General features: G+C 34.8%; 1 protein-coding gene across 24 annotated transcripts in view; it reads right to left on the bottom strand.

Annotated features, from left to right (window-relative positions):
* Positions 1–20,680: 20,680 nt before the first annotated feature.
* The window catches only part of LOC125653100 (RNA-binding protein Musashi homolog 2-like), a 51,723-nt gene continuing 46,927 nt past the window's right edge, over positions 20,681–25,476 (bottom strand). For all 24 annotated transcript variants that reach the window (XM_048882463.2, XM_048882484.2, XM_048882508.2 and 21 more), the window contains one exon: positions 20,681–25,159. In XM_048882463.2, the coding sequence (XP_048738420.1) occupies positions 25,118–25,159 (42 nt within the window). In that variant the 3' untranslated portion in view covers positions 20,681–25,117. The remainder of the gene's footprint in view (positions 25,160–25,476) is intronic.

The raw sequence follows: 25,476 nt of genomic DNA, 5'->3' as shown, positions 1-25,476 counted from the left end.
TATTTAAATGTTCTCTTTGGGCCTCATCAGTCAGGTAAGAGAACAGATTTATTCCTGAGACCTTCCTGGTGCAAAATAATTTATAATACATGGTTATAACTTTTCTTAGAAAAAAAGCATATTTTTAAAAAAAAAATAAAGCAAGTCTTATAAAATGAAGTTTAAAGGCAAAGCACCAAGAAGGTTTCGGCCCTCATAAATAAAAGCGTGAACAGTGTTTTCATAATTTTATCATCAGAAGTCTATGGTTTGGAAGATTATCAAGTAAAATATACACAACATTAAGTTTAATATACAATACATTCAATACATCAAACAAGAGAAGTTTTCATGTAAACATTCCAACATGAAGTGATTTAGCTTTTAAAACAACATTGTCTTGAACAGTGTTGAAGGAATAGTTATAATTTTATACTATATGTGTTTTTCCTACTAATTCACCTAATTTAAAACACACATTTAAACATCCACAGGTACTGTATACAGTAGTTTACATTTTAATCAAAACAAAATATAGATATGCAACATTAATATATAAGTGTCAACATTTAAAAAAAAAATTGTCAAAAAAGGGCCTATCAAAGGTTTCAGGTAAGAAAGCATGCAATAAATAACCAAATTAAGAATTATTTGCATATCAATTTGACCAAACTATGTTATGTGTTAATAAACCTGGCGGCCGTTTCACTAAACGATCGTAGATCGTAAACGTACGATTACGTTTAAGATCATCTGACTCGCGCGTATACGAGCGTTTCACGAAACATAGCGTAGTCGTAACACTTACGATTGCGATTTACGTCTGACTTTTTAGAACTCTTTTCTCTATGGAGGTAGATTTAAAATTAATCCTACCATGGAAAGAAATATTCATTCATTATTTCCTCATGGTTTTAAACATATCCTTATCGTCTGCAGTAACCCATGCAAGTTGTAAACAAAAATAATGGAAATTTTGAGCCCGATCTCTAGTGTAACGTAAAGAAAATTCCTAGAATGTTTAAACAATTGATAGAATAATTTTTATTGACTTTCATGTAACTAAAATTGGGGGTGGGGGGGTGGGGGGTGATATAAGAAATAACATAAAAGATTTACATTTTAGAATTTTAAATGTCATGTATCGATCTCCTCATGTGAGCCAAATTTCCATCAATAAGTAAATTATGTTCAACGGATTAAAAAAAAAATAAGAAGAAGAAAATGAAATTATATTGATAAAAGGAAATAATAAAATGAAAATAAAATTGCACATAAGTAAAGGAAATTTTATTCTGCATCAAACCATGGATATGTACTCCGGCGTTTAATCATTGTTGTAAAATATGCTATAACACTAATGACATATCTATTCACTTATTTGTATAAATTCAAACAAATCATGGGCTCAATTTGTCCCTAAAATGACTTGAAATTTATTCTCCCCATGCGTTTGTCTTTTATATAAATTTTTTTCCGTTTAGGCATGTAAGCATATATATATGCTAACTTCCGTCTTTACGTGATGATGTATGATCCAGATCATTTATCAAAAAATATTATTGATATTACACTTCATGATGATTGATTTTTATATTGTTTAACGTCCCACTCGTAAATTTTCACTAATATGGAGACGTCACCATTGCCGGTGAAGGTCTGCAAACATTTAGGCCTATACTCGGTGCTTACGGCCATTGAGCAGGGAGGGATCTTTATCGTGCCACACCTGCTGTGACACGGCCGGGACCTCAGTGTTTGCAGTCTCATCCGAAGGACCGCCCCATTTAGTCGCCTCCTACGACAAGCAAGAGGTACTGAGGACTTATTCTAACCCGGATCCCTACGGGAGTACACTTTATAAAAAGGGGTCGGAACCCCAAGGGTTTGATAATGACCCTTCCCTTGTCTGTGTATACATATAGGTTTAGTTTGTATGTTTAATTTCTAACGACCTTCATAAAACTACAGATACGATCCACTTGCAAAATTGGGATTTTAACCCCTCTCCCTTTACCAAATCATTTTATTATCATATTTTCCTTAAAATGTGCATGTATTATGCAGTTAGTCAGTTGCATCAAAGGTATTGATCTGACGGGGAAAAAAACTAGCTGAGTACGTCGAATCGAAACGTCTCGGATCATTAAATCAACTGTTACTAAAGAAACTTAATTTCTGAACATGAGAATATTAATGTCTTGGATCCTGCCTAATGTTAAATATACATGTAATCTAACGGTGATGCAGGCATATGTAGCTATACACCCCCCCTCCCCCCATATATTACTTTTCTAACAACTATTCTCGTTACTATTACATGCAAAGTTTGATATATTGACAACAACCCCCCCCCTCACTTTTTAAAATATGAATTCTTGCTTTGCCTTTACATTTATTTCAGCAGACTGGTCACAGGGGCTAGGTCCGTTTTGGACACGAACTCTGTGATACAATGAATTTACTATATATGTGGTATCACAGAACCCGGACCCAAAACGGACTTGACCCCTGTGAGACTGACATTTCTGTGGTTGTGCGTAACAACGAAGGACAACTCTAATTGATTTAAGATTCGGGCTCGGACTGTTCAATATTTTTGTGCAAAAGCAGACTGCAAGTCATTGTGATTGTTTTCTTCCTACAAAGTATAAACAAACTCGGTCAGGTAAATACTACCACAAAATGATCTCAGGCGGGGCCAACATGGCGGCCATATTGCTCATTTACGTGCATGTAGGAGCACTTACGATAACCCTAGACCACTCGTAGGGTTACGATCAATACTGATCGTAAATCGCAAATCGTAACTTTTAGTGAAACGGTCTTACGTGCTACGTTCACATTTAAGTCTACGTTTACGATCTACGATCGGTTAGTGAAACGGCCGCCTGATGCCTATAAATTAATTGCAATAAAAATGTAACTTTAATCTTTTATTATTATTATGTGGATCCTGTGTTACCAACTTATGACATCAATATAAATTTATTGATCAATATTGGACATGTTCAAGTATATGTACATTTATCACGCCTCAGACAAAATTGTTGAAATCTGATTGGTCAGATCTTGGTCACATGACGCCGTGAAAAAAACCGTATCATGCGAGTAAAATCCGTATTGGGCGAGTAATTTTATTTATCGTCGGGTTCGACTTGCAGGCATTTCAAAAGGAAAGACATTTGACTAAGTTGTATGATATAGACTCCCACATATACAGTTAGAGGTCTTCGACGTGATAAATTCGTTACACAGTCAGTTAGTGACCTGATACGGAAAAATACATGGTGTGAAAAGAAAACCCGTATCGGGCTCGGCTTCGCCTCGCCCGATACGGGTTTTCTTTTCACACCATGTATTTTTCCGTATCAGGTCACTAACTAACTGTGTAACTAATAGTATCTAACTGTGTATCATACTGATACATCAACTCATAACAGGTACCATTCAAGCAGTTTCTTGCTAAGTATTGCATTATAAAAATCCATACCATATTGTTTTCCAAATGGTTTGTTTAACACATGGCCTGATTTAACATGGGTATATACCAGAAATGTGAATTTTCCAATAGGGTCTTCATGGAAAATCTAGGCAGTAAATTGACGCATTAATCAAATACTTTCCGTCTCGTAAATGCTCGTTTTATTGCGGCAAACTACAGTGGATTAGGCAATCAAAATGCATTTTACAAAACAGTTGCATTAGAATGTGTTGTTGTTTTTTTAGGTAAACTCAACCTTACCACTGAATAACAGTAACACAAACACTAACACAAAACTTCTAAAGCTAATGACTTAAAATACAGAAAAATGAAGCAGATTGATCTTTTAAGATCATCATCCTATCCAGAGATGTCATAGAAGGACTAATACCCACCATGGGGCTTTTTATTGGATCAAAACTATGCACAAAATGTTGTGACCTTAACCTCAGTCAATTACCTTATGATAGGGTATTGACACACCCTCAGGTCAGGAGCAACCTAAGTGTTAAGTATGAGTTATAATGTTTATTCTTGAAACAAGAGGTGTATGTGCCACAAAGATCACCTGAGTACTTGAGCCCTGTTGTTCTTAAGATTTTTTAAAATAAGTCATCATTACTTCATTACTAAAACTATAAAATAAATTCTTTTAATAGAGAAAAACAACAATGTAACAGTGAGGTTAAATTAAGCCATGCAGTGTGTTATAATTTATTACTGTAATTAAGCTATAAGTCATACAAAAATGTATTCAACTCTGGTAGTGATGGGAATTGAACCCATGTCTTAGACTGTCCGTACACTACCTATAATGGTGTTAGATTGGTGCAGTAGAAGTGTTAGAAAAGTAGTAAAGATTTCAGCAAGCAGAGAGAAAGAGCTTCAATTGTGTTATAAAGATCTTTATATACACAAAATTGGGAAAAATTAGGTTGTTTTCATACTAAATTATATATAACTCAACCCCAGCCATCACCATCCTTACATAATATTTTAAATATATCATGAGAAATATAAAGGAAAATGTGCATAAAAAATAAAAATATGTGCAAAGCAAACTAAATATATATTTATCTAAGGCATGTTAATGTATATATAAACTGCTATTCTGAGAATCAAACCCATGTCCCCTTCTTCACCTAAAATCGGTATTTCAATCATCAATATAATTAAAATCAGACTTCTTAAATTCATGCCGTATACTCTGCGTAAGCGATTGTGAGCATATCTTAGAGTCTGATTTTAATTAGATTGTTCAATCATCTGTCACAAAAATGTAACAATAGTTCAATATCTTGCAATTGCTGCAATCATAAAATGTCAAAATAAGACTAACTAGAGCTGTCTCAAGGATTAAGGACTGATGACCCTGCAAGGTAAACAGAAAAGGTTCACTTTAAAATAGCTTAAAGAACTCTGCTATTTTGTCCAAATTCTAATGGAAATGTTATAAGGAATGAATGCATGTTGAGAGCAAAAATTGCAGTGAGTATCAAAATCTATCAACAGTCCAAGCATCAAATTGTCATGGACCAAAAATATTTAAATTCTCAGTTCTGCGACCGTGACTTTATGTTCCTCTTCCAATCCAAGGTTTTGTCCTTTCAAATTTTAAATTTCTAAGATATATCTTGAACTCTGAGACCTTTACTTTTGTATTAATGACATTTGTTTCTGACCTTGTTAAAACAATCATAGTGCAGGGTTGTTACACTTCTCAAAATCACAAGTATCATTCATGTCTTGTATAATCTTCTGGGTTTTTTTCCACAACAAAGTTATGGTTATGGCAAGAATTTTATTCTTATAAAACTGGTGACCTTGACCTTATCTGAATTACTCTGAGTTAGGGTCAGGACATACCTTTAAGTCTAAAGTACCCTTTATCTAAAGTATAAGCTTTGATTTTTTTTTCATTTCAAAGTATATGGCTAAAACCATATTTTAATACGTTACTTACATGTAGTACCCTGTGACCTTGTCAAAAATGACCTTCATACTGGGTCAAGGCATATTTCTGATAGGAGGTTCCTTGTGGAAGCAATTTAAATTAAAAACATTGACATTTACAAAATGTTCTCTCTTATCGGTGACTTTTTTTCCTACATTCCTTCTACCACAGGTGTGCCCTTTGAAGTAGAAAAGATGTGAAAGAAGAACCCTAAATAAGCTTGCACTAGACACACCCCTATCTTGTACAGCTATTTACAGAGCACTGAATGATAATTATAACTATTGATCTGAATAATGGTTATAATTAAATTTTTAATCTGTGTCACTGCAAAGTAGTACTTTATCAATAAAAGCAATTATACATCACGTGCCAATTTATATTATCAAAGAAAAATGTAAATGACTTTTTATAAGATAATTTGCAGTGCAAAGTGTCTGATGACTGCATGATTATATGATTGCACCTTAAATAAGTATTGCATTTGAAATAAAGGTACTTATAAGCTGAACTCTTTTTCATTATTCAAATGTGAGCATCCAAATCATTGCTAGCCAAAGTGATATAAGCTAATCTAAGACAATTGATATATTATATATGCATGACGACATGTTTGGAAAGATAAATCTAAGTTTGTCAAAGTACAGTGCTAAAGATAGCTTATATATAGAAAATACTATAATATGAATATTCATTTTGAAGCAACCCCATTCACAATTTTTTTTTTTTTTTACAATACAATGCATATATTTTAAATATTATTCACTCATATACTTCTGCATGAGCACAATTAAGTCCTGAACCCAATTAACATTTATGAATGTTTTATAATATTTCTTTCTATATATTTAATTTGTTTTAATTTTCAAATTGGTCATTTTATCTTTCAATTATTTGACTATGATTACACTAAAATAAAGCATTTATCATGTTTATAAATCCATATTTCTTTTATTTTACTTTTGAATCATAAATAAAATAAACCTGATTTAACATTATTTCTTCATCAACAAAATCTTAGATGATATAATGATTGAACTGACCCATCATGGAATTAAATCCAGTTATAGATATGAAAGATGCTGTACACACAGCAGAAATAATAGATAGAATCAATTGTAATTGATTGTTCAGATAGGACGAGGTCATAATCACAGGTAGCAATAGCTATATAGGTAATCGAAGGCGTGGACATGTTACATTCTTGACCAATCAGCTGCATCCAACAGACCATTTTAACTTCTGTACCCATTGTACCCTAGGTTATGTAGAGCCACCTCATGTAATTCTTACTTTCAATTTCCATGATTTGTGCTATACCCTTTCTGTAACTTTTGTATAAAGGAATATAGAGCATGTAACCTTGGGTACAAAAGAAGCACTTAAAAACAGAGTCCTTATTCCTTGCCATATATGTGATTATTTGGCAAATAGATATTGTTTAAATTGAACCTGATCAAAGCATGAACATTACAATAGATATATTGTTTAAATCACGGGCACTGGAAGTTAATGTAAATATATAGTATGTGCATGTATAAAAAAGGAGGGGGGGGGGGGTCCATACCAAATGTGGATATATTTTTATACATGCACATACTATATATTTACATTACAAAATTTAATCTGTACATACATGAAGCTGCGCTCGCTCAAACGGTAGCACCGTCAACATATTAATTTAAAAAATGATTAAAAAGGAACATACCACACAGAAAATAGCTAGCGCAATCATGACTGAATTTGTTTACCGTTCAGGATTCAAAGCGAAAGAAAAAGTTACAATGCGCATGCGCAACTCTGTAGCAGGGAGCTGCCGAAAGTTGAATTTGTTTTAAAAGGCCAGAACCGAATCCCTGAATAATATGTTATTTATATTTTCACCACAGATTCAGTTTTGGTATCATTAACGTCTTATTCACTCTAATACATAACATGTAAGTGGAAATTGATAGTGGTACAATACCTTAGATGTGTATAATATCTTAGATGCATTTGAACGTTCACGTTTCATAGTGTAACGTACGACTGTGACGTCAAAGTTACGTTTACGTATACGTAGCAACCAACTCTGATGGCGTCGATCCACATACGAGGTTCATTTGCGGTTACGGAAATAGCCGAGTAGTTACGATTGAGTGTAGTGCGAGGAGCGCACGGAACTCTGGGTAGAGAATGATTTACCCCTTGGGCAAACTTCCACCAGAGTTCGTTTGCTCGTAGGTGACGTAATGAGGCCTCGACGGGGAGTTTGACCCCTTGGGCAGCTTCGTGCAATTTTCATAAATTTAACGTCAAGGTAGCAATCTCTCACCAGAGGGCGTATTACGCTGCGCTACAACACCTCTGTCAACGTCTGAATGTCAAGATTCTTGGCAAAACTTATTTTTACCTATTTCATTATAAAGTATGATTTTACAAGTTTTAGTGTTAAGCTTAAAACCTTACAGTAAGTTCACAAAAACAACGAATTCCATGATTATTCTAGTATTATTGGATGAATGAATATTTATATAAAATCTTTTAATTCGCTCAGGTGTCTCATATTTACCAGCTTCTGCGTTTATAAAATTCAGACAAGTGTTTGATTTGCTTAGATATGATCATTACAGTTTGATATACTAAGTTAGTTTTAGTACGTTTTGATATGATTTTTAGACGTTGACAGAGGTATTAGTGGAGCATAGCGGGAACGATAACTCTGGGTAGAGATTGTCAAGGTAGACGAAGTGTATTGTGACGTCACAATAAGTCATTCTACTTTCATAGTTCGTAAGGCAGAAAATATGCGGGTCTCTGATACACAGTTGAATCGCATGGTTTTAGTTGATACAAAAGCAAGCAAGTAAATTAGCATTGTATTTCGTTGTTTGTACCCTCTACCGTAATACGTTGACGGTGCGGTGTTACCGTTAGGACGATCTCAGCTACATACAATGTATAGATGAGCGGACTCCAATTTCACATGCACTTTTGTAGTCTTTTTTGTTTCGGTATACTAAACAATTTATTGCATGAATGTTCGGAAGATATGAAGATTTATTCACCCAAGAAAAATCATATTCCCCGAGGGGAATATGATTTTTCTTGGGTGAATAAATCTTCATATCTCCCTCACTATCATGCAATAAATGTATAATATTTAACCAATGTTTTTGTCCGAAGTAAATCGATATTGTTTCTCTTGATAAAAGCATCGACTTTTTCAACTAAACAAATAAAACACAGGGTAGTTTGAAGCCAATCTCGTACAAATTGCCCTATGCTTCCGTTGTTTAAGTATGCCCCATACAAACATCCCAGACCTTAGCACGTTCCATCCCGAGATCTGAAAGCGTAGTCTGGAACGTCTTGACGTTCCTATATATACTCCTCATGCACAAACGTTTGGACGCTTCAAATCAAGGTTTATCGAGATCCTGATATATTTAAAAAGAAAAGAAAAAAAAGAGGTACTAGTACTGTTTGCGTAAATACAAACTACTTCGACGCGAACTCCAGGAAGTTTAAGCATTCCTTTTCCGCTGAACAAGAAAACAAACTCTGTGTTTAGCATATCTTTCCTCCAGAAAATTTTTTTGAACTCTTCCTAGCACAACTATCCTAGAAATGTAATGCCTCCCTGGAATGACCCTGCCTATAGGAGGTATTCTACATCGTCATAATGGGTGATTTCCTTTTACAACATTGATGAAAATATAAAAAGCAACAATACGTATTTGTCTATTCATTTCAAATGAGAAACTCAGTAGGCCAGGTTAGCACATCGACTGCTGTTCAAACTGTACATCGCGGGTTCGAGTTCAGCAGGGTTCTTAATTTTTTTCCCCCAGATTGCTTTCTACTAAAACTGCTTTTTTGACTAAATAAAGTAAATTTGAAAGTTTTCAATTTCAAAATATCATTGCACATATCCTCCACTTTTCATCCAAATCAAATTTCTCTGGTGTAGCATTCCTCCTTAATGTTTCCATGTCATACCATAATTTTCATCACGCACCACAAACACAATTTTTTTGATAGCATCCCCATAATATAGGGTTATTGAACTTATATCGGTGAATATTGGCACGAGTTGGCTGTAAAAATGCACGAGCTTGCGAGTGCATTTTGACAGCCAAGGAGTGCCAATATTCACCTATACAAGTTCAATAACCCTTTTATTATATAGCTAAAGTATTTGGTTGTTAAGTTATATCCCTTTTCACTCAAACTACTCCAAAATAGACGAGAATTCATCAAAATTGCCAGTGTGCAATAACAGCATGCATTTCTTAACTGTTTGATATTTAACCCGTCAGTAATGCATGAAGCAAACTGATTTTGTAAATGGGGACATCATAGTTTATGTACAGTAAAACATAATGCTTAAGTAAATATCAAATACCGGCTCTGTCAAATTCGGAGGACCGTCGTCTGCCATTTTTGCTTGTTTACGTCGTTACGGTAACGTCAATATTGAACGCTCATACTCGGAATGTTTCGGGCGCATACAATTTACGCAATGTAAAGTTAGCGTTCAATAAATTCTTAGGATATTGAACGCTAACATTCTCTAGATTTTACGCAGATTTTATATTAGACTATTTATTAGCTATATAATACATTCATTTATCATATAGCTAATAAATAGTCTAATATAAAATCTGCGTAAAATTTAGAGAATGTTAGCGTTCAATATCCTGAGAATTTATTGAACGCTAACTTTACATTGCGTAAATTGTATGCGCCCGAAACATTCCGAGTATGAGCGTTCAATATTGACGTTACCGTAACGACGTAAACAAGCAAAAATGGCAGACGACGGTCCTCCGAATCTGACAGAGCCGGTATTTGATATTTACTTAAGCAAAATGTTTCACTGTACATAAATTATGTCCCCATTTACAAAATCAGTTTGCTTCATGCATTACTGACGGGTTAAATATTGAACAGTTAAGAAATGCATGCTGTTATTGCACACTGCCAATATTGATGAATTCTCGTCTATTTTGGAGTAGTTTGAGTGAAAAGGGATATAATTTAACAACTAAATACTTTAGCTATATAATAAAAGGGTTATTGAACTTATATAGGTGAATATTGGCACTCGTTGGCTGTCAAAATGCACTCGCAAGCTCGTGCATTTTTACAGCCAACTCGTGCCAATATTTATAGGTTATAGACTTTGTATGGGAAAATATGACGACCGAGTTTTTTGGCGCGTAGACGGACCGAGCTTGCGATAATGATACCCCACTAGAACCCATACAACACGGGGACGTCCTATATAATATATGTACCCCTAACTCCATAATCTATATTTCTTTTAAAAGAAAAAGATTTTCAAAATTTTCACCATACATCCGCATGTAAAACTTTCAATCCGTACTGTAATACTGACCCTGCTACTCTTGAGAATAAGATTTTTGAAATTTATATATATTTATTTAAAACATTGATCTTCCCATCTAATGCCCCCCACGCCTGGAGAATTTGAATAAACTTGAATATGAACTATCTGAGGATGCTTACATACATACACCATTATCACTATAATCATGATCCTGCTACTCAAGATATTTTACAAGGGTTTTCGTACATGTGTTGTACACTTACAATGCAATCTCTGTTGTGGTCCCACCCTACCCTTGGGAGCATTGATTTTGACCAATTTAAATCTGCACTATCTGAGGGTGCCAGTCTATCATTAACATGTCGAATAATAGCTTAGCTGTTCATTAGAAGACTTTTTATTATATGCTACCATGTAAAACTTTAATCCCCTATTGTGGCCTCATCAAACCTACGGGAGCCACGAATGGGAAATAATTTGATTCTGTACTATCTGAGGATGCTTGTTTATCAATGACTAATCACGGACCTGTTGCTCTTGAGAAAGATATTCTTAAGTTTTACCCTTTATATTCTATGATAAAACTTTTATCCCATTTTGTGATCCCACCCTACCTACCACGGCCATGATTGGAACAAACTTGAATTTGCACTACCTGCGAATGTTTGCATATGATTATATGACTTATCAAGGCCCTTGTTCTTGTAAAAAAGATTTGAAAACATTTTCCCATCCCCACGTAAAACTGATCTGCTGTTGTGGGCCCAACCCTACCCCTGGGAGGTGTTGATTTGAAGAAATTTTAATCTACACAAACGAAGGAAGCTTTCACATAAGTTTTGTCTTTTCTTGCCCGGTGGTTCCCGAGAATATTTTCATAAGACGTCATCATAATTGGCCGGATTGCACAACGTGAAAACGGTTTATAAAATGGCGGGTGGGCGTGTGTCCCTGTCATAGGGTACCTACATTGTGTAATCAACTCCTCTCACACCTCTAACTTGACGTTTCTCAAATTTTATACAGTTGTTATGAATACATTGAAGATGTACATGCGCCTTTTTGAAAGTGATCAGACATTTTTCGAAAAATGTACATGTAGTTGAACTTTGTCATTTTTGGGAGTTGAACTATGTTCAATCTCCCTGGGTCATCACGCACTTTTCTGCGCAGTAATTTGTATTGATTTGTATAGTGGTCGTCAGCGGGGGTTCTGTGTCAGCTGATTTACTCCTAGGTAAATCAACATAAACTTTTATAAACATCCGCCATTAAATAATCCATGTAACTTTTCTGAATTAATCTAATTTTGATAATTGACATGTAAATAAATGCAATGATATTGTATTCAAATCAATTTGAATACAAGATTTCGATCAAATTGATACTGATAGACATAGAAAAATAAAAGATAAGGTTGAAAAGTGTCCTTTGTAGCGCAGCGTCACCTATAAACATTGATAGGGAAACGAACGACAACTGCACACAAGCCCTATTGACACCGTGGCGCGAAATATCTAATATGGTGCGAAACCTCAGAAAATTTACAAGAAATAACTCTACAACATTGTGTATGTGTATATATTTGTTTTTTTTTTTAATGTGATATAAAAAATGCTTGATGTTACATGTAGATTGCATTAAAACACGTCATTCCCAGTCAACAACTTTCGATTGGGATCGGAATACGAAATAAAATTTCTTATATCCGGTGGCAAAGTGAAACTGCTTCATGCTTCAAGTTATTGAATTACGTAGTAATTGCACGTTACACATTAGAGAACTGTTCCTTTTAATAAAGAAAGTCACAAAATAGGTACAAAATGAGTGTACCTTATTCATTACTGTTACCGAGCTTTCGTCGACTATAATCTCGAAATGGCGTGTTTCGCTGCGCTTGATGACGGTAAGGTCCACATTTTCTACGTAAGTAGTGTGATATTTGTTTATGAATTTTTCGCGCATACATGGTATGTCTCGGCTAGCAATAATGGAAACTTTCTCACCTATGTATGTAAAGACATATTAATCTCTATTTTTAAAAATGTAGAACACTTTTATCAAATGACAATGTTTGAAAACGCTTAGAGCCCCGATGTCAGAATTTCCTTTTCCAAGACATCAATATGTCAAATTCATTATCCTTTTTGAATAGTATGTACCATATTTTGTACCAATTATCCATTTTGAATCCCCTATTACAATGGGATTTTGCTGCACTCTGTAATGTTTGAGTGGATGTCATGAGTGTGTGTCAAACAGAAATTTTAAGAGCATGGGATAAGGTGCTGCCATGTATTACTTCACTATCAAAGTTTAACCCAGTTGCCACAATGTTGAATTTATGCTGCAAAAAGGATTGGAAATTGTTCTGGTCAAAACACGTTGTTTATTTGTCTACAGATGAAAGAGACATGAGGATTCTCCCTCACAAACTGAAAAAAAAAAGTTATGGATCTTGTACATGTATAGTTTATTAATCACTATAGATTTCCAGCATCACAAGTCTGATTCCACTATATGCTTTCCATACTGTCAGGTTCATTCACCCCCTGTTTGAGCCACAGTATAATATCCCAAATACCTTGGCAATAAATAACATTATTTGACTAGTGTTTCATTTTTAGCGGAGTTGCGATAAGTCGAACTCGGCTTATGATCTGATGAAGTGCCTTTGGACGGGCAGGCGGGAACGCATCAACATTTCATTTCCGCACCATAGCTCTTGAGCAAATTATAGGATCTCATTCAAACTTAGATGGATTGTTACCCTCAGTAAGATGAGGAAGCCTATCAATTCTGGGGTCACTAGGTCAAAGGTCAAGGTCACTGGCTATAAATAGACTGAAATTTGGAGAAAATTTTGTTTTCCGCACCATAGCTCTTGAACGAATTATAGGATCTCAATCAAACTTAGATCGATTAAGTAAGACAAGAAGCCTATCGATTCCGGGGTCACAAGGTCAAAGTCACAGTGGCTATAAATAGACTGAAATTTGGAGAAAATTTTGTTTTCTGCACTATAATTTTTTAACAAATTATAGGATCTCAATTAAACTTAGATGGATTATCGCCCTTGATGAGACAAAGAAGCCTATTGATTTTGGTCAAGGGTTAAAGGTCAAGGTCACAAAGGATTTAAGTCGGCTGAAATTTATGTACGCAAAATTTTGCTCCCTGCTTGATAATTCTTGAAAACTTTTCTGCCGGTTCCCTCTATGCCCATTCCTTGCGCAACTCGGCTTGTGCATTTCCGATGCCCGACAATTTTTAATTTTTTTGCATTTCATTTATTTTGAGTTATTATAAAATTATTTACCATTCCATTGATCCTCTACAGGACTGTAGTATACTCAGGTGACAGTTTAGCATATTGGACTACCTTTTCAAGTAATGAATCCTTAGAATTAGCTATAACTAGGATTAAACTTGAATGTATATATACAGGGGAAAAACTTCTTCATAACTGCAAGGCATTGATAACCATATTGATTTGAATGTTTGGGCCATAATATGTGGTCACATTTTTCATGAGAATATAAAGGGGTGAAATTCTAGAAAACAACAACACGACTTCAGTTACTCGAGGACCGTTGTGGCCCATGGGCCTTCCATTATCCATGTTTGCTGTTGTAACGCTTTGAAAAACAACAACAGTTGATTTGTATCTAAAATCATAATAATATTCAGTCATTTATCCCCCTACCCTTCCAGTACTATCTTTTCTAACTGAATTTCCACAATGTTCAACTCCCACGAGTACTTTAAGTACTTTGATTTAACCATTTCTTGAGTAGACGGTGCCTATTTTTATAATCAACTCCTCTTACAGCATTTATTTGACATCCTTCAGACCTTGTACAGCTGTTATGGAAGCATTGAAGATGTGCATGTGTCTTTTTGAAAGTGATCGGGCATTCTTTGAAAACTTGACTTGTACATGATGTACATGTAGTTAAACTTTGTCATTTTTAAGCATTGTGTAACCAACTCCTCTCACAACTTTTACTTAACATTTTTCAGACCTTGTACATTATAGATTTTATAAAAACATTCAAGATATACATGCGACATTTTAAAAGTACTTCTGTTGTGTTTTTTGGGGGGTAGGGTTAATTCTACATTTAATATGTCATTTTCCCCAGTACGGTTTGTACTGCTGTCTCTATGATAGATAGCATGTTTTAAAACAATCCGGTCATTTCTGTTCTTGAATCGATTTTTCACTATTTCTTGATACCGTTCTCATTGATAAGGTGTTACCCTTCATTTAAATAATTATACCCCCCGCAACAAGTTGTGGGGGGGGGGGTTATACTGGAATCGGGTTGTCCGTCTGTCTGTCCGTCCGTCCGTCTGTAGACGCAATGGTTTCCGGGCTTTAAAGCATTATCCTTTCCACCTACCGTCACCATATCATATATATGGACTACCCATGGGATGAAGATGTTCCCTATCGATTTTGGGGTTAAAAGGTCAAAGGTCAAGCGCACTGGACATCGAAGTAGCAATATGGTTTCCGGGCTCTAAAGCATTATCCTTTCCACCTACCGTCACCATATCATATATATGGACTACCCATGGGATGAAGATGTTCCCTGTCGATTTTGGGGTCAAAAGGTCAAAGGTCAAGCGCACTGGACATCGAAGTAGCAATATGGTTTTCGGGCTCTAAAGCGTTATCCTTTCCACCTACAGTCACCATATCATACATATGGACTACCCATGGAATGAAGATGTTCCCTATCGATTTTGGGGTCAAAAGGTCAAAGGTCAAGCGCACTGGACATCGAAGTAGCAATATGGTTTCCGGGCTCTAAAGCGTTATCCTTTCCACCTACAGTCACCATATCATACATATGGACTACCCATGGGATGAAGATGTTCCCTGTCGATTTTGGGGTCAAAAGGTCAAAGGTCACGCGCACTGGACATCAAAGTAGCAATATGGTTTCCATTTAAATTCTTTAACTGCTTTTTTCATCGCATGGAGATGCTGTGTTCCTAGATACCTTTTGGATCATAATACTGAAGTTTTACCTATTACCAACACCCTTTGGGAGATTGGGGTAAGCGGGGGGGTATTCTTAGTGAGCATTGCTCACAGTACCTCTTGTTTTAACCTTTTTTACCCATGGATGTTTTATGGCAGGCTTTGTTGAAATCGCCCTGTGTTCTAAAGAAGTAAAAAAAAAAGTGTAAAGTTTAAAGACCAATGTACAATGGGTGATCAAAAAACCTCACTAAATCTAGTGAGTACAGTTGTAATCACGGCCTTGCTCAAGAAGAAAAGATTTCTCAAAAATTTTCTCTATATATTCCAATATAAAACTTTGTTCCCTGCTTTGCTCCCCTCGTGATGTGAGGAACTTGAATTTGCATTACTCGAGGATGCTTGCGTATTAATATAAGCGATCAATGCCAGGCTATTCTCGAGGAGATTCTTTTAAGGAGGTATTATACATCGTCTTCCTTTTAAAACATGAATGAAAAAACAAATATCAGCAATAATTATCTGTACATTTCAAATAGCATTGCCTAGCTGAGTAGCTCAGTGGGTTAGAATGTCGATTGCTGAATTGTAGATCGCAAATTCGCGTCCAGCAGGGCTTTTAATTTTTGTTTTTCCAGATTGGTTTCTACTCAAACTACATTTCTTAAAACTAGATAAAGTAGAAAACAAGCAGTTAACTCTGGTTTCTCCCGACTACATTTTCAACTCGTATATTTTGAAAAGCTTTGCAATTTTGCAAATGAATTCTTATAAAAAAAATGTAGAATAAAATTCATTAGTAATTAATTGTCAACTTTAATATCAGTGTTAATCAAATAATTCCTCTTAATTTCAACTCCTTTAAATTAGGTGATAGAATAATCTGTTCCTTGAAACCGGCTTTAAAACGTCATATATTTTAAAATGCCTATTGATATAAATAAATAACCATTTAATTTGTCAAATTACTTGAAATTATTGAGTAAACAAAAGGCCCATGGGCTTTAACGGTCAATCGAGTATCATAGCCTATATTTGTATTTAACCCTTAAAATGAAGCCTTTTGTGCACATGTTTATGATCTTTCAAAATATGCATACAATTCCTATTCAATTATAGAAGAAGGATAAATGGAAGCTTGAAGCTTATAAATCATGTTGACACGTCCCCCCCCCCCCCCCCCCCCCCCCCCCCCCCCCGATAGTCTAAACCCGACCCATGGGCCGTGATTTTCAGAAGAGGACACCACAGGCATTAGAACCATGCATTTAGTTTATCTCCATAACTGAAAGTAGATAAGAAAAAAAAAATATGATTTTATAGATTTTCTTAAGTGGCCATATACATGAAAACCCTGCTCAGGGGATTCAACCCAGGAACCATTAATTTCTCTATTTAGATAGAGAGCTTCATGGACATCATAATCATGTATCTAGTTCTTTTCAAATATATATGAGATTAGAGAAGAAAAATATTCAAAGTTTTAATACATTTTCACTATATGGCCATATTGGTTTCACCCTAGTGCCTCAACCTCTGACCCAGGAACCATGAATTTCTCAATTTAGGTAGAGAGCTTCATGGACACCATAGTCATGAAAGGTGAAGATAACGGACAGTGATCAATCTCATTATTCCTATAAACAATACAAAATAGAGAGTTGGGCAAACACGGACCACTGGACATGACAGAAATGGGATCAGGTACCTAGGAGGAGTAAGCATCCCCTGTCGATCGGTCACACCCGCCGTGAGCCCTACATCTTGATCAAGTAATTGGAGTTATACGTAGTCAAAATCTGTAAGCCAAGGACGGCCCAACAATCGATATGAAAAACGTCAGACAGCGTTTGACCCAATGATAAACTAAATCGTTATAACGACCATAGAATTTGCGAAATGCTGACTTTAAACGCTGTTGGAACCCCTGCAGCATCAACTTGTTTGTCAGTAGCCTACCTCAATTTAAAGATTGGTCATACGCAGAACAAGCTCTTGCGTATCGAATCAGTTGAGAGGTGTAAATACCATATGCAGGTGATAATGGAATATTGCTACATAAATAAGGGATGGAGAAGCTGAAATCATCCTGTTTGTCATAAAGTTTAGCTGTTAGTTAGCCGTTAATATCTACTTCCAATAAGTCATGCATTTAATCATTTTCAAATGTATATGGAAGTAGAGAAGATTTTCTAAGATTTAATACATTTTCACTATATGGCCATATTGGCCCCACCCTTGGACCTCAACCCCTGACCCAGGAGCCATGAATTTCTCAATTCAGGCAGAGAGCTTCTATATCGCCTTAGCCCCCCCCCCCCCCCCCTCTCTCTCTATATATATATATATGGGAGTAGAAAAGATTTTATAAGATTTAATACATTTCACTGTATTTTGTCTAATATATATTGGGCCACCTTAAGGCCTAAACCCCTGACCCAGGAATTTCACAATTTAGGTAGAGCTTCATGGACATCATAATCATGCATTTATTTTTCTCAAATATAGATGGGAGTAGAGAAGATTTGATACATGTTTACTATATGGTCATATTGGCCCTGTCTCAGGGCCTGAATTCCTGACCCAGGGACCATGAATTTCACAATTCCGATAGAGGACTTCATGAACACCATAACCAAGCATTTAGTTTTTCTCCAAAATATGTGGGAGTAGAGATTTTTGAAAATATGGCATTTTTAAAAATATTTGGCCCCGCCCATGAGGCTTCGGGTGGTAAGGTCATAAACACATTTGTATTCCTTTTGTCTTAAATGGTAACAATTGGCTTTGTAGTTTTCAAGATTTTAAAAGTGTAAAATTGTTAACGGACGACGCACACCAACGGCAATAGAAATGCTAAACATGATTTCTCTTCATGCTTTGCACTTTAAACATCATTTGCAATTGATCAAAGTTCGTAGTGATTTGGTCTGTAAATATATGTTTCCCGTGACACAACAAAGGTTTTGGTATAAATTTGAAAAATGACAATTCATGATACCTGTAAAAAGGAATTTATGTTTTACAGGGGGGGGGGGGGGGGGGGGGGGGGTTAAAATCCGTTTTCAATTGATTTCTAGTGAAATACGTTATTTTAATCCAAATTTTAGAGTTATCTCTCTTTGTTTTGTCAAATAAATCAACTTTTACGAAAATTTATATAGATATCGATAATGACGATATTGACTCGAAAAATCATTTAAAAATGATAACTTTTAAACTTGACCAGAAGGTAGGCGGTGAATCAATACTATTGTTTGTAATTCTTTGAGAGTTTTCAATTTCAAAATATTGTTGTACATATCCTTAATGCCAATTCAACTTAATTGATAGATTATCATCCCTGCCCACCCCTCAAAAATCGTCTGTGAAATACATGTAAGCATAGATTGATATATCTGGCATATTAAATTATGCACTTATGTTGACAAAATACTCATTTGTCATTAATATATTTCTCAAAAAATAAAAATAAAAATCCTCCCACCCGCCCCATACTTCTTGGTGACCCTGGATGATAATCTACTAATTAAGTAGAATTGGCTTAACTTTTCATCCATTCCATATCCAAATTCACTCCTTAAGTTTAAAGCTCCTGAGCTTTAGAGCACAAATTTGCAGGATGCTACAACTAAGTATTTACTGTTTCAATACTGATTCCATTGGTGCAAACATATTACACATCTATTACTGAACCCTTTTCAGTTGCAAAGTTCTGGGTCAATAAAAAAAATGGAACAGACAAATAGAGTATAATTGAAACAAGGGGCTCCAAGGGCCACATCGCTCACCTGAGTCATCTTGGATCATATTTAACAATTTTCCCTATATATTTGTATGCAAAACTTTGATCCCCCATCCTACCCCTGGGGGCCATGATCTTAACAAACTGAGATCTGTCAGAAAGCTTTCATGTAAATATCAGCTTTTCTGGCTCAGTGGTTCTTGAGAAAAATTTTCTTATATATTTGTGTGTAAAACTTTGATCCCCTATTGTGGCCCCATCCAACCCCTGGGGGCCACAATTTGAACAAACTTGAATCTGCATTATGTAAGGAAGCTTTCATGTAAATCTCAGATTTTCTGGCTCAGTGGTTCTTTAGAAGATTTTTCCTATACATGTGCATGTAAAACTTTGATCCCCTATTGTGTTGTGGCCCCATCCAACCCCCGGGGGCCATGATTTTAACAAACTTGAATCTGCACTATGTAAGGAAGCTTTCATGTAAATCTCAGCTTTTCTGGCCCAGTGGTTCTTGAGAAAAAGATTTTTAAATGACCCCACCCTATTTCTGTGATTATCTCCCCTTTGAAAAGGACATGGCCCTTCATTTGAACAAACTTAAAAGCCCTTCACCCAAGGATGATTTGTGGCAAGTTTGGTTGAAATTGGCCCAGCGGTTCTTGAGAAGAAGTCGAACAACGGACAAACTTTGATCAGAAAAGCTCACTTGAGCCTTTGGCTCAGGTGAGCTAAAAATCTAGAGTCAATTTGAAGTGCAGAAAGGTCATGTTTAGAACAAGCATTGATCCCAGTTTTTCTTTGAAATTTCCCAATTCTATGTATAAATCAAAATTTCACTTCCCAAAAAATTGTCATTACTCCAAATCTCAGGTGCAAACCTCTTTTAAAGAGTTTTTCCTACATATCCCCATCCAATACTTTGAATCCCTACTGTGACCCCCACCCTAGCCCTGAGGGTCATGATTTGAACAATTTTGAATCTACAATCTTTAAGGAAGCTTCTGGCCCAGTGGATCTTGATAAAGATTTTTGAATTACCCCATCCCAAGTTTGGATCACATCAGCCCAGTGATTCTGGAAAAGATGACCAATGTGAGAAGTTTGAAGATAGACAACATGTGATCAGAAAATTCAGCTCAGGTGAGCTAAAAAGTATCGATCTACCAAAAAATGTCAAAACAGAACACAAATTCTGAATATACCGTTTTATTTCAGTTGACTTTTTTTTTTCACAAATACACTATACAAAGGTCAAGACATTATACCTTGGGTGAAATAAGAGAAAATCAGTTTATCAGTTGGTGAAAGTTATGTGTGCTAACAAAGAAAATAATTTCCCAAGGTTAAATTTCAGTGTCCACAGTCAAGTCAAAAGATTCTTACACATATAAAAATCCAAATATCAACTTGAATGACTTCAAAACAAAAATCTTGAATTTAACAGACTGAAATCACAAAATCACCTACTTTAGGAAAGTACGGACTTTGTCACATAGAACTATTCTTTGGCACATATTTGCTTTTCATTACTTTGCCATAATGGTTTGAATATACCCTTTGTAAAGTCGCCACTTCAGTCAAATAAATAAACTAATCTAAGTTAGTCTACTCTATGCAAAACTGGGTTGCAGATCACGTAACAATGCACCAAATTTCACTGCATTTAATATCTGAACATGACATAAAAATATCCTAAGGGTGCTAAAGCAAGGTCACTAGGGGAAAGCAGATCGGATTTTAATTTTATTTGTCGCCTCAACCCCTGAAGAGTGGTTTTCGATTTCATAAAATATATTAAAACACATCATAAATAATGTATATGTATTACAGATTTTGTCCTAGTCTATATTATTTGTTCTACACTAAATACCCATAAAGGTCACACATATATATTCCCCACATACAAGAACTTGTTACATAAAGCATTAACATGCATCCCCAAGTGCTATGGAAATGATGCCAAAATTTATTTAAACACCAACTATTGCACTAGACTTAGCACCTCAAGGCAGGTCAAGAAGGTGGGAATTCTCTTTACTAATTTTGAGATGTCCCCCAAAACAACGACAGTAACATTAGACATGAACCACAAGTTTAAAAAGGGCCCTTAAATGCCTTGTGTGCATTGAGACAGTGCTGTATAAAAGTGATTCCATGGCACGGAAAGTAGCTGCAACTTGGAAACTTGTGATCCTAGGCTACTAAATCTACCATTAAATAGTCTTTACACATGTATCTATACTTATTACAGTCTTAGCAGATATGTCCCTGAGATTTTAGTTCGAAAGTCCCATCTTGATAAAAAAAATTCTTCAAACAACAATTACTTCTATCCTGGCAAAATTAAGTATACAGTGTAGTCTCAACTCAGAAATTTGTGACAGCTAGAGAGTGGGCAACAGACCAGGACTTTGAAATAAGAAGTTGATTTGAAAAAAAATCAGTATCAATATAGTCTTCGTATTACCCCATCACTTCAAGAGCAGAGACGACATGCAATAGTTGTCACGTGACCTGTAACCCATTTTAGGGAATGTTTTTGTCTAAACCATTCATCCATGCTGTAGTAAACTTTTTGACAGTTTTGAACTCCACGTTGATTGAACCTGCCGACGAATGATTTCAGTCTCTAAATCTCTATGCTAAGTAACACAAACACAAGGTTCATTTTTCCGTTTGCTAAATTTCAAAGGGCAGAGAGTCACTCTTTTCAATCTTTGTCACCAGCTTGTCAAATTCTATTTTCAGACTGAATGCCAAAAGTGACAGTATACCTTGAGGTGTTCCTTAGCAACGAGCACTCTATGTTCAAACTACTGATAATGAAAATTAAATATGACCATATGTACAGATTTTCATTTAAGATATAACTTCAATAGTATATTCAGGTGAGAGAGAGAAAAAAACATTAACAGCATTTATACATAAACTCTGTTTGACTTTCTACATTGAAACCTCACAAATAATGACTTGTGATTCTGAGACATTTTTGGACCCTGATAAAAGTTGGTATACAAGTTTTCTGACAATTAGCACTAAGGCATAATTATTCTTGGTTAATATAAATGAATTATTTGAAATCATAAATGTCTGTCCTGTTACCATGACAATACTTAATTTGAGAGGACAACTTCATATTGTGGTAACTTAACTCTTTGTCGAGATAACGAAAAAAATCAAATATCTGGATCACCCTCTTCATGGCAACCAAAAGTCAGACAAAAATGAGTTATATACAAAATCATTATCACAGAGACAAAGATTGGAAATGAGGCCAGTCTTCTGCCAAGTACTATTCATAGCCATCCGATACCTGGGAAAACCCAGTCATACAACTAACGTCTACCAGCATCATTTTCAGTCTTTTTAAACACCTGTGTCTAAAAAGACAATACTCTCAAATGTGAGAAAATCATCTTTGTCCACTATAAAGTGTCAATATAATGAATATATATATATATATATTTATATATATAGGTTAATGTTCATCATACACATGATAACTTACATAATATACACAGATGATACCCTGCCCAAAAGCATTGGTGATGAAAACTACACTACTATTATAAATCCACTACACTACCACAAATATAATGTGTATAATGAATGCAAAAATCAAAAACTCTACCTTCTTTACCCAGAAAATTTATGAAAGATAAAAAATTTGATATATACAGAACATGTAGAAAAATGCCCAAAGCTTCAGATGTACAGTGGTAAAATTGTACAATTTCATCACAAGATCCAGTTAACATGTCTTAATAAAACAAAAATGTTCCCATGCCTGGGTAAAGAAAGCAGGCTTTAGATATTAGTATATATATAAAATGATAAAATTTTAGAACGAGGTTTTTTTGGTAAATTAAGTTGATCAACAATACGATGTATATGTCACATAAACTGTACAAACAAGTAACTCCCTAGTAGAAATGTCGCTGATGCTAATTCGGTGCTGATGTATCTTTTTTTCTCAAAAAGGCCAAATATATAATATTACACAATTTTTTGATAGATGAAACATTAGTTTAGTGTAGGCATATTTTATTTTTAGCTTAAGCTGGATAAATCAATTCCGCCGCTCCAACGACAGTTCCACTTTGTGGACCGCTGTTCCCCGGGTCACACAACATTTAAGAATAAAAACGGTTTAGTCCCCTGTATAACAACCTTTAGTATTCAAATAAAAAAATCCAACAATGAATTAATATAATAATAAAAACTTGCGTAAAATTTTAGCACGTATACTCTTTCATAAAAACTACTTATCTACAGTATATAAATCAGAATTGTGACAAAACTACTGTTTAAGTGAACACCCGATTCTAGACAGAAAAAAAGCAATCTACACTAATGCATACCCAGAATTCAGGTCACATTTCCCCGTGGTCCTTACAACATAGAGAAATATTCAGTAACATTACAATGAGAAAGAGAACATTTGAATGGGACGTTACAACCATTTGAACATAAGTGTTTAGTTTTCTACATTGGTTTTCACACAGGTTAAAATTTTTGCAGTCGTAGAACATTAAATCTGGTCTAGTCTGAACAGAGAGAGTGACTAGAAGAGCTTCCACGAAAAAATAAACACATTCTGTCATAAAAAAAAAATCTGCAATGTAAACTGAACACAACCCTTGAATTTTCACAAGAACAAAGTGGGACAGTTTTTTTTTCATGTAAAAAAGGGGATACAGAGCAAATAAATAAACAATACCCACTCTACAACTGTGCCTAAATCTACGTTCAGATCTGCTGCAATATCACATGCTGTGGCATATAACAGTATGAATCACCTAAATTAACATAGTCCTTATTGCTGATAGTTATTTGCTTTGGATAATTAACACTAATATCACATGGGCCGAGCGTATCATAACCATTCGTATCTTTGGCCAGGTATTTGCAGTCATAACTCTTTAAATAACATGAATGTAAAATACTTAAGGAAAACAAAAATTCTAAAAATATTTCAATTGTGATTTTTTTTTCCATTATTGCTATAAAGTTTGTCAAAACTTAAAAGTAAACATGCTAACTACAATCTAAATTCATATATTCGGTTTCTCCAAACAAAATTAAGTCTCGGTACACAACTCATAAGTAAACTTAAAATGTTCATGAAATAAATGAAATTTTCTTATTTTCACTGGTCAAATGTGACCTTATGAGATGAAAATAGTCCATACAAAAACATTTAATTCTAGCAATAAATACTACTGTCGAATAAATGCTTCAAATATTTCACAATTTTCACCTGACCTTCACATGAATCATACATGAGATAAATGAACATATTAAAATGAGAGAAGTTAATAATAAAACAAAATAATAAAACATTTTTACATCAGTATATATATATATATATATACATACACATATTATAACATAAAAGTTGATAAAAGCCAATAAATTGATCAAAATGAGAAGAAAAAAAAAGATTGATCACATATACATGTGCCATTCCTTCAAGTTATAGTTTAAAAATCGTAGATTCAGAAATCCTTTCACGCAAATTCCCTTCAAAATTACATTTTACCGAGCAGCAATGAGATTACATTTGCTGCATTCAGTATGCGTCCGATGTGTGCAGATGACTTTGCATATTTTCTTCTCTGTGGTATCTAGTGGTAACCATTCTGAAAACCTTGTGGTATCAGTTGCGCCTATAAAGTAAGAGAACTGTAAGTAATTGCCTTTCCATAAAACATTTACTTATCTTCAGAAAACTTGGTCATGTTTGTCTCGCATAGACATTTATACAATATGACCCACCAAAATATCTTTAAAAATGCAGAATATCTCTCTTAAAATTATACTGATTGTATTGTTTTAGATAGAGAATTATATTTTTAAAAAAGCATCTTTTGTGTTTATTAAGAATTACAATTATAAAAGGAAATGATCTTAGTCTTTAACAACTTAAGATATGGAGTCATTTGAAACTGAAATAATTTTGTGGGGAGAAATGCAATAAAAACTA

This window comes from Ostrea edulis, chromosome 1 (genome assembly GCF_947568905.1).
Source record: "Ostrea edulis chromosome 1, xbOstEdul1.1, whole genome shotgun sequence".
Lineage (NCBI taxonomy): Eukaryota > Metazoa > Mollusca > Bivalvia > Ostreida > Ostreidae > Ostrea > Ostrea edulis.
Note: the sequence above shows the minus strand (reverse complement) of the source record. Positions and strands in the feature narration are given on the sequence as shown.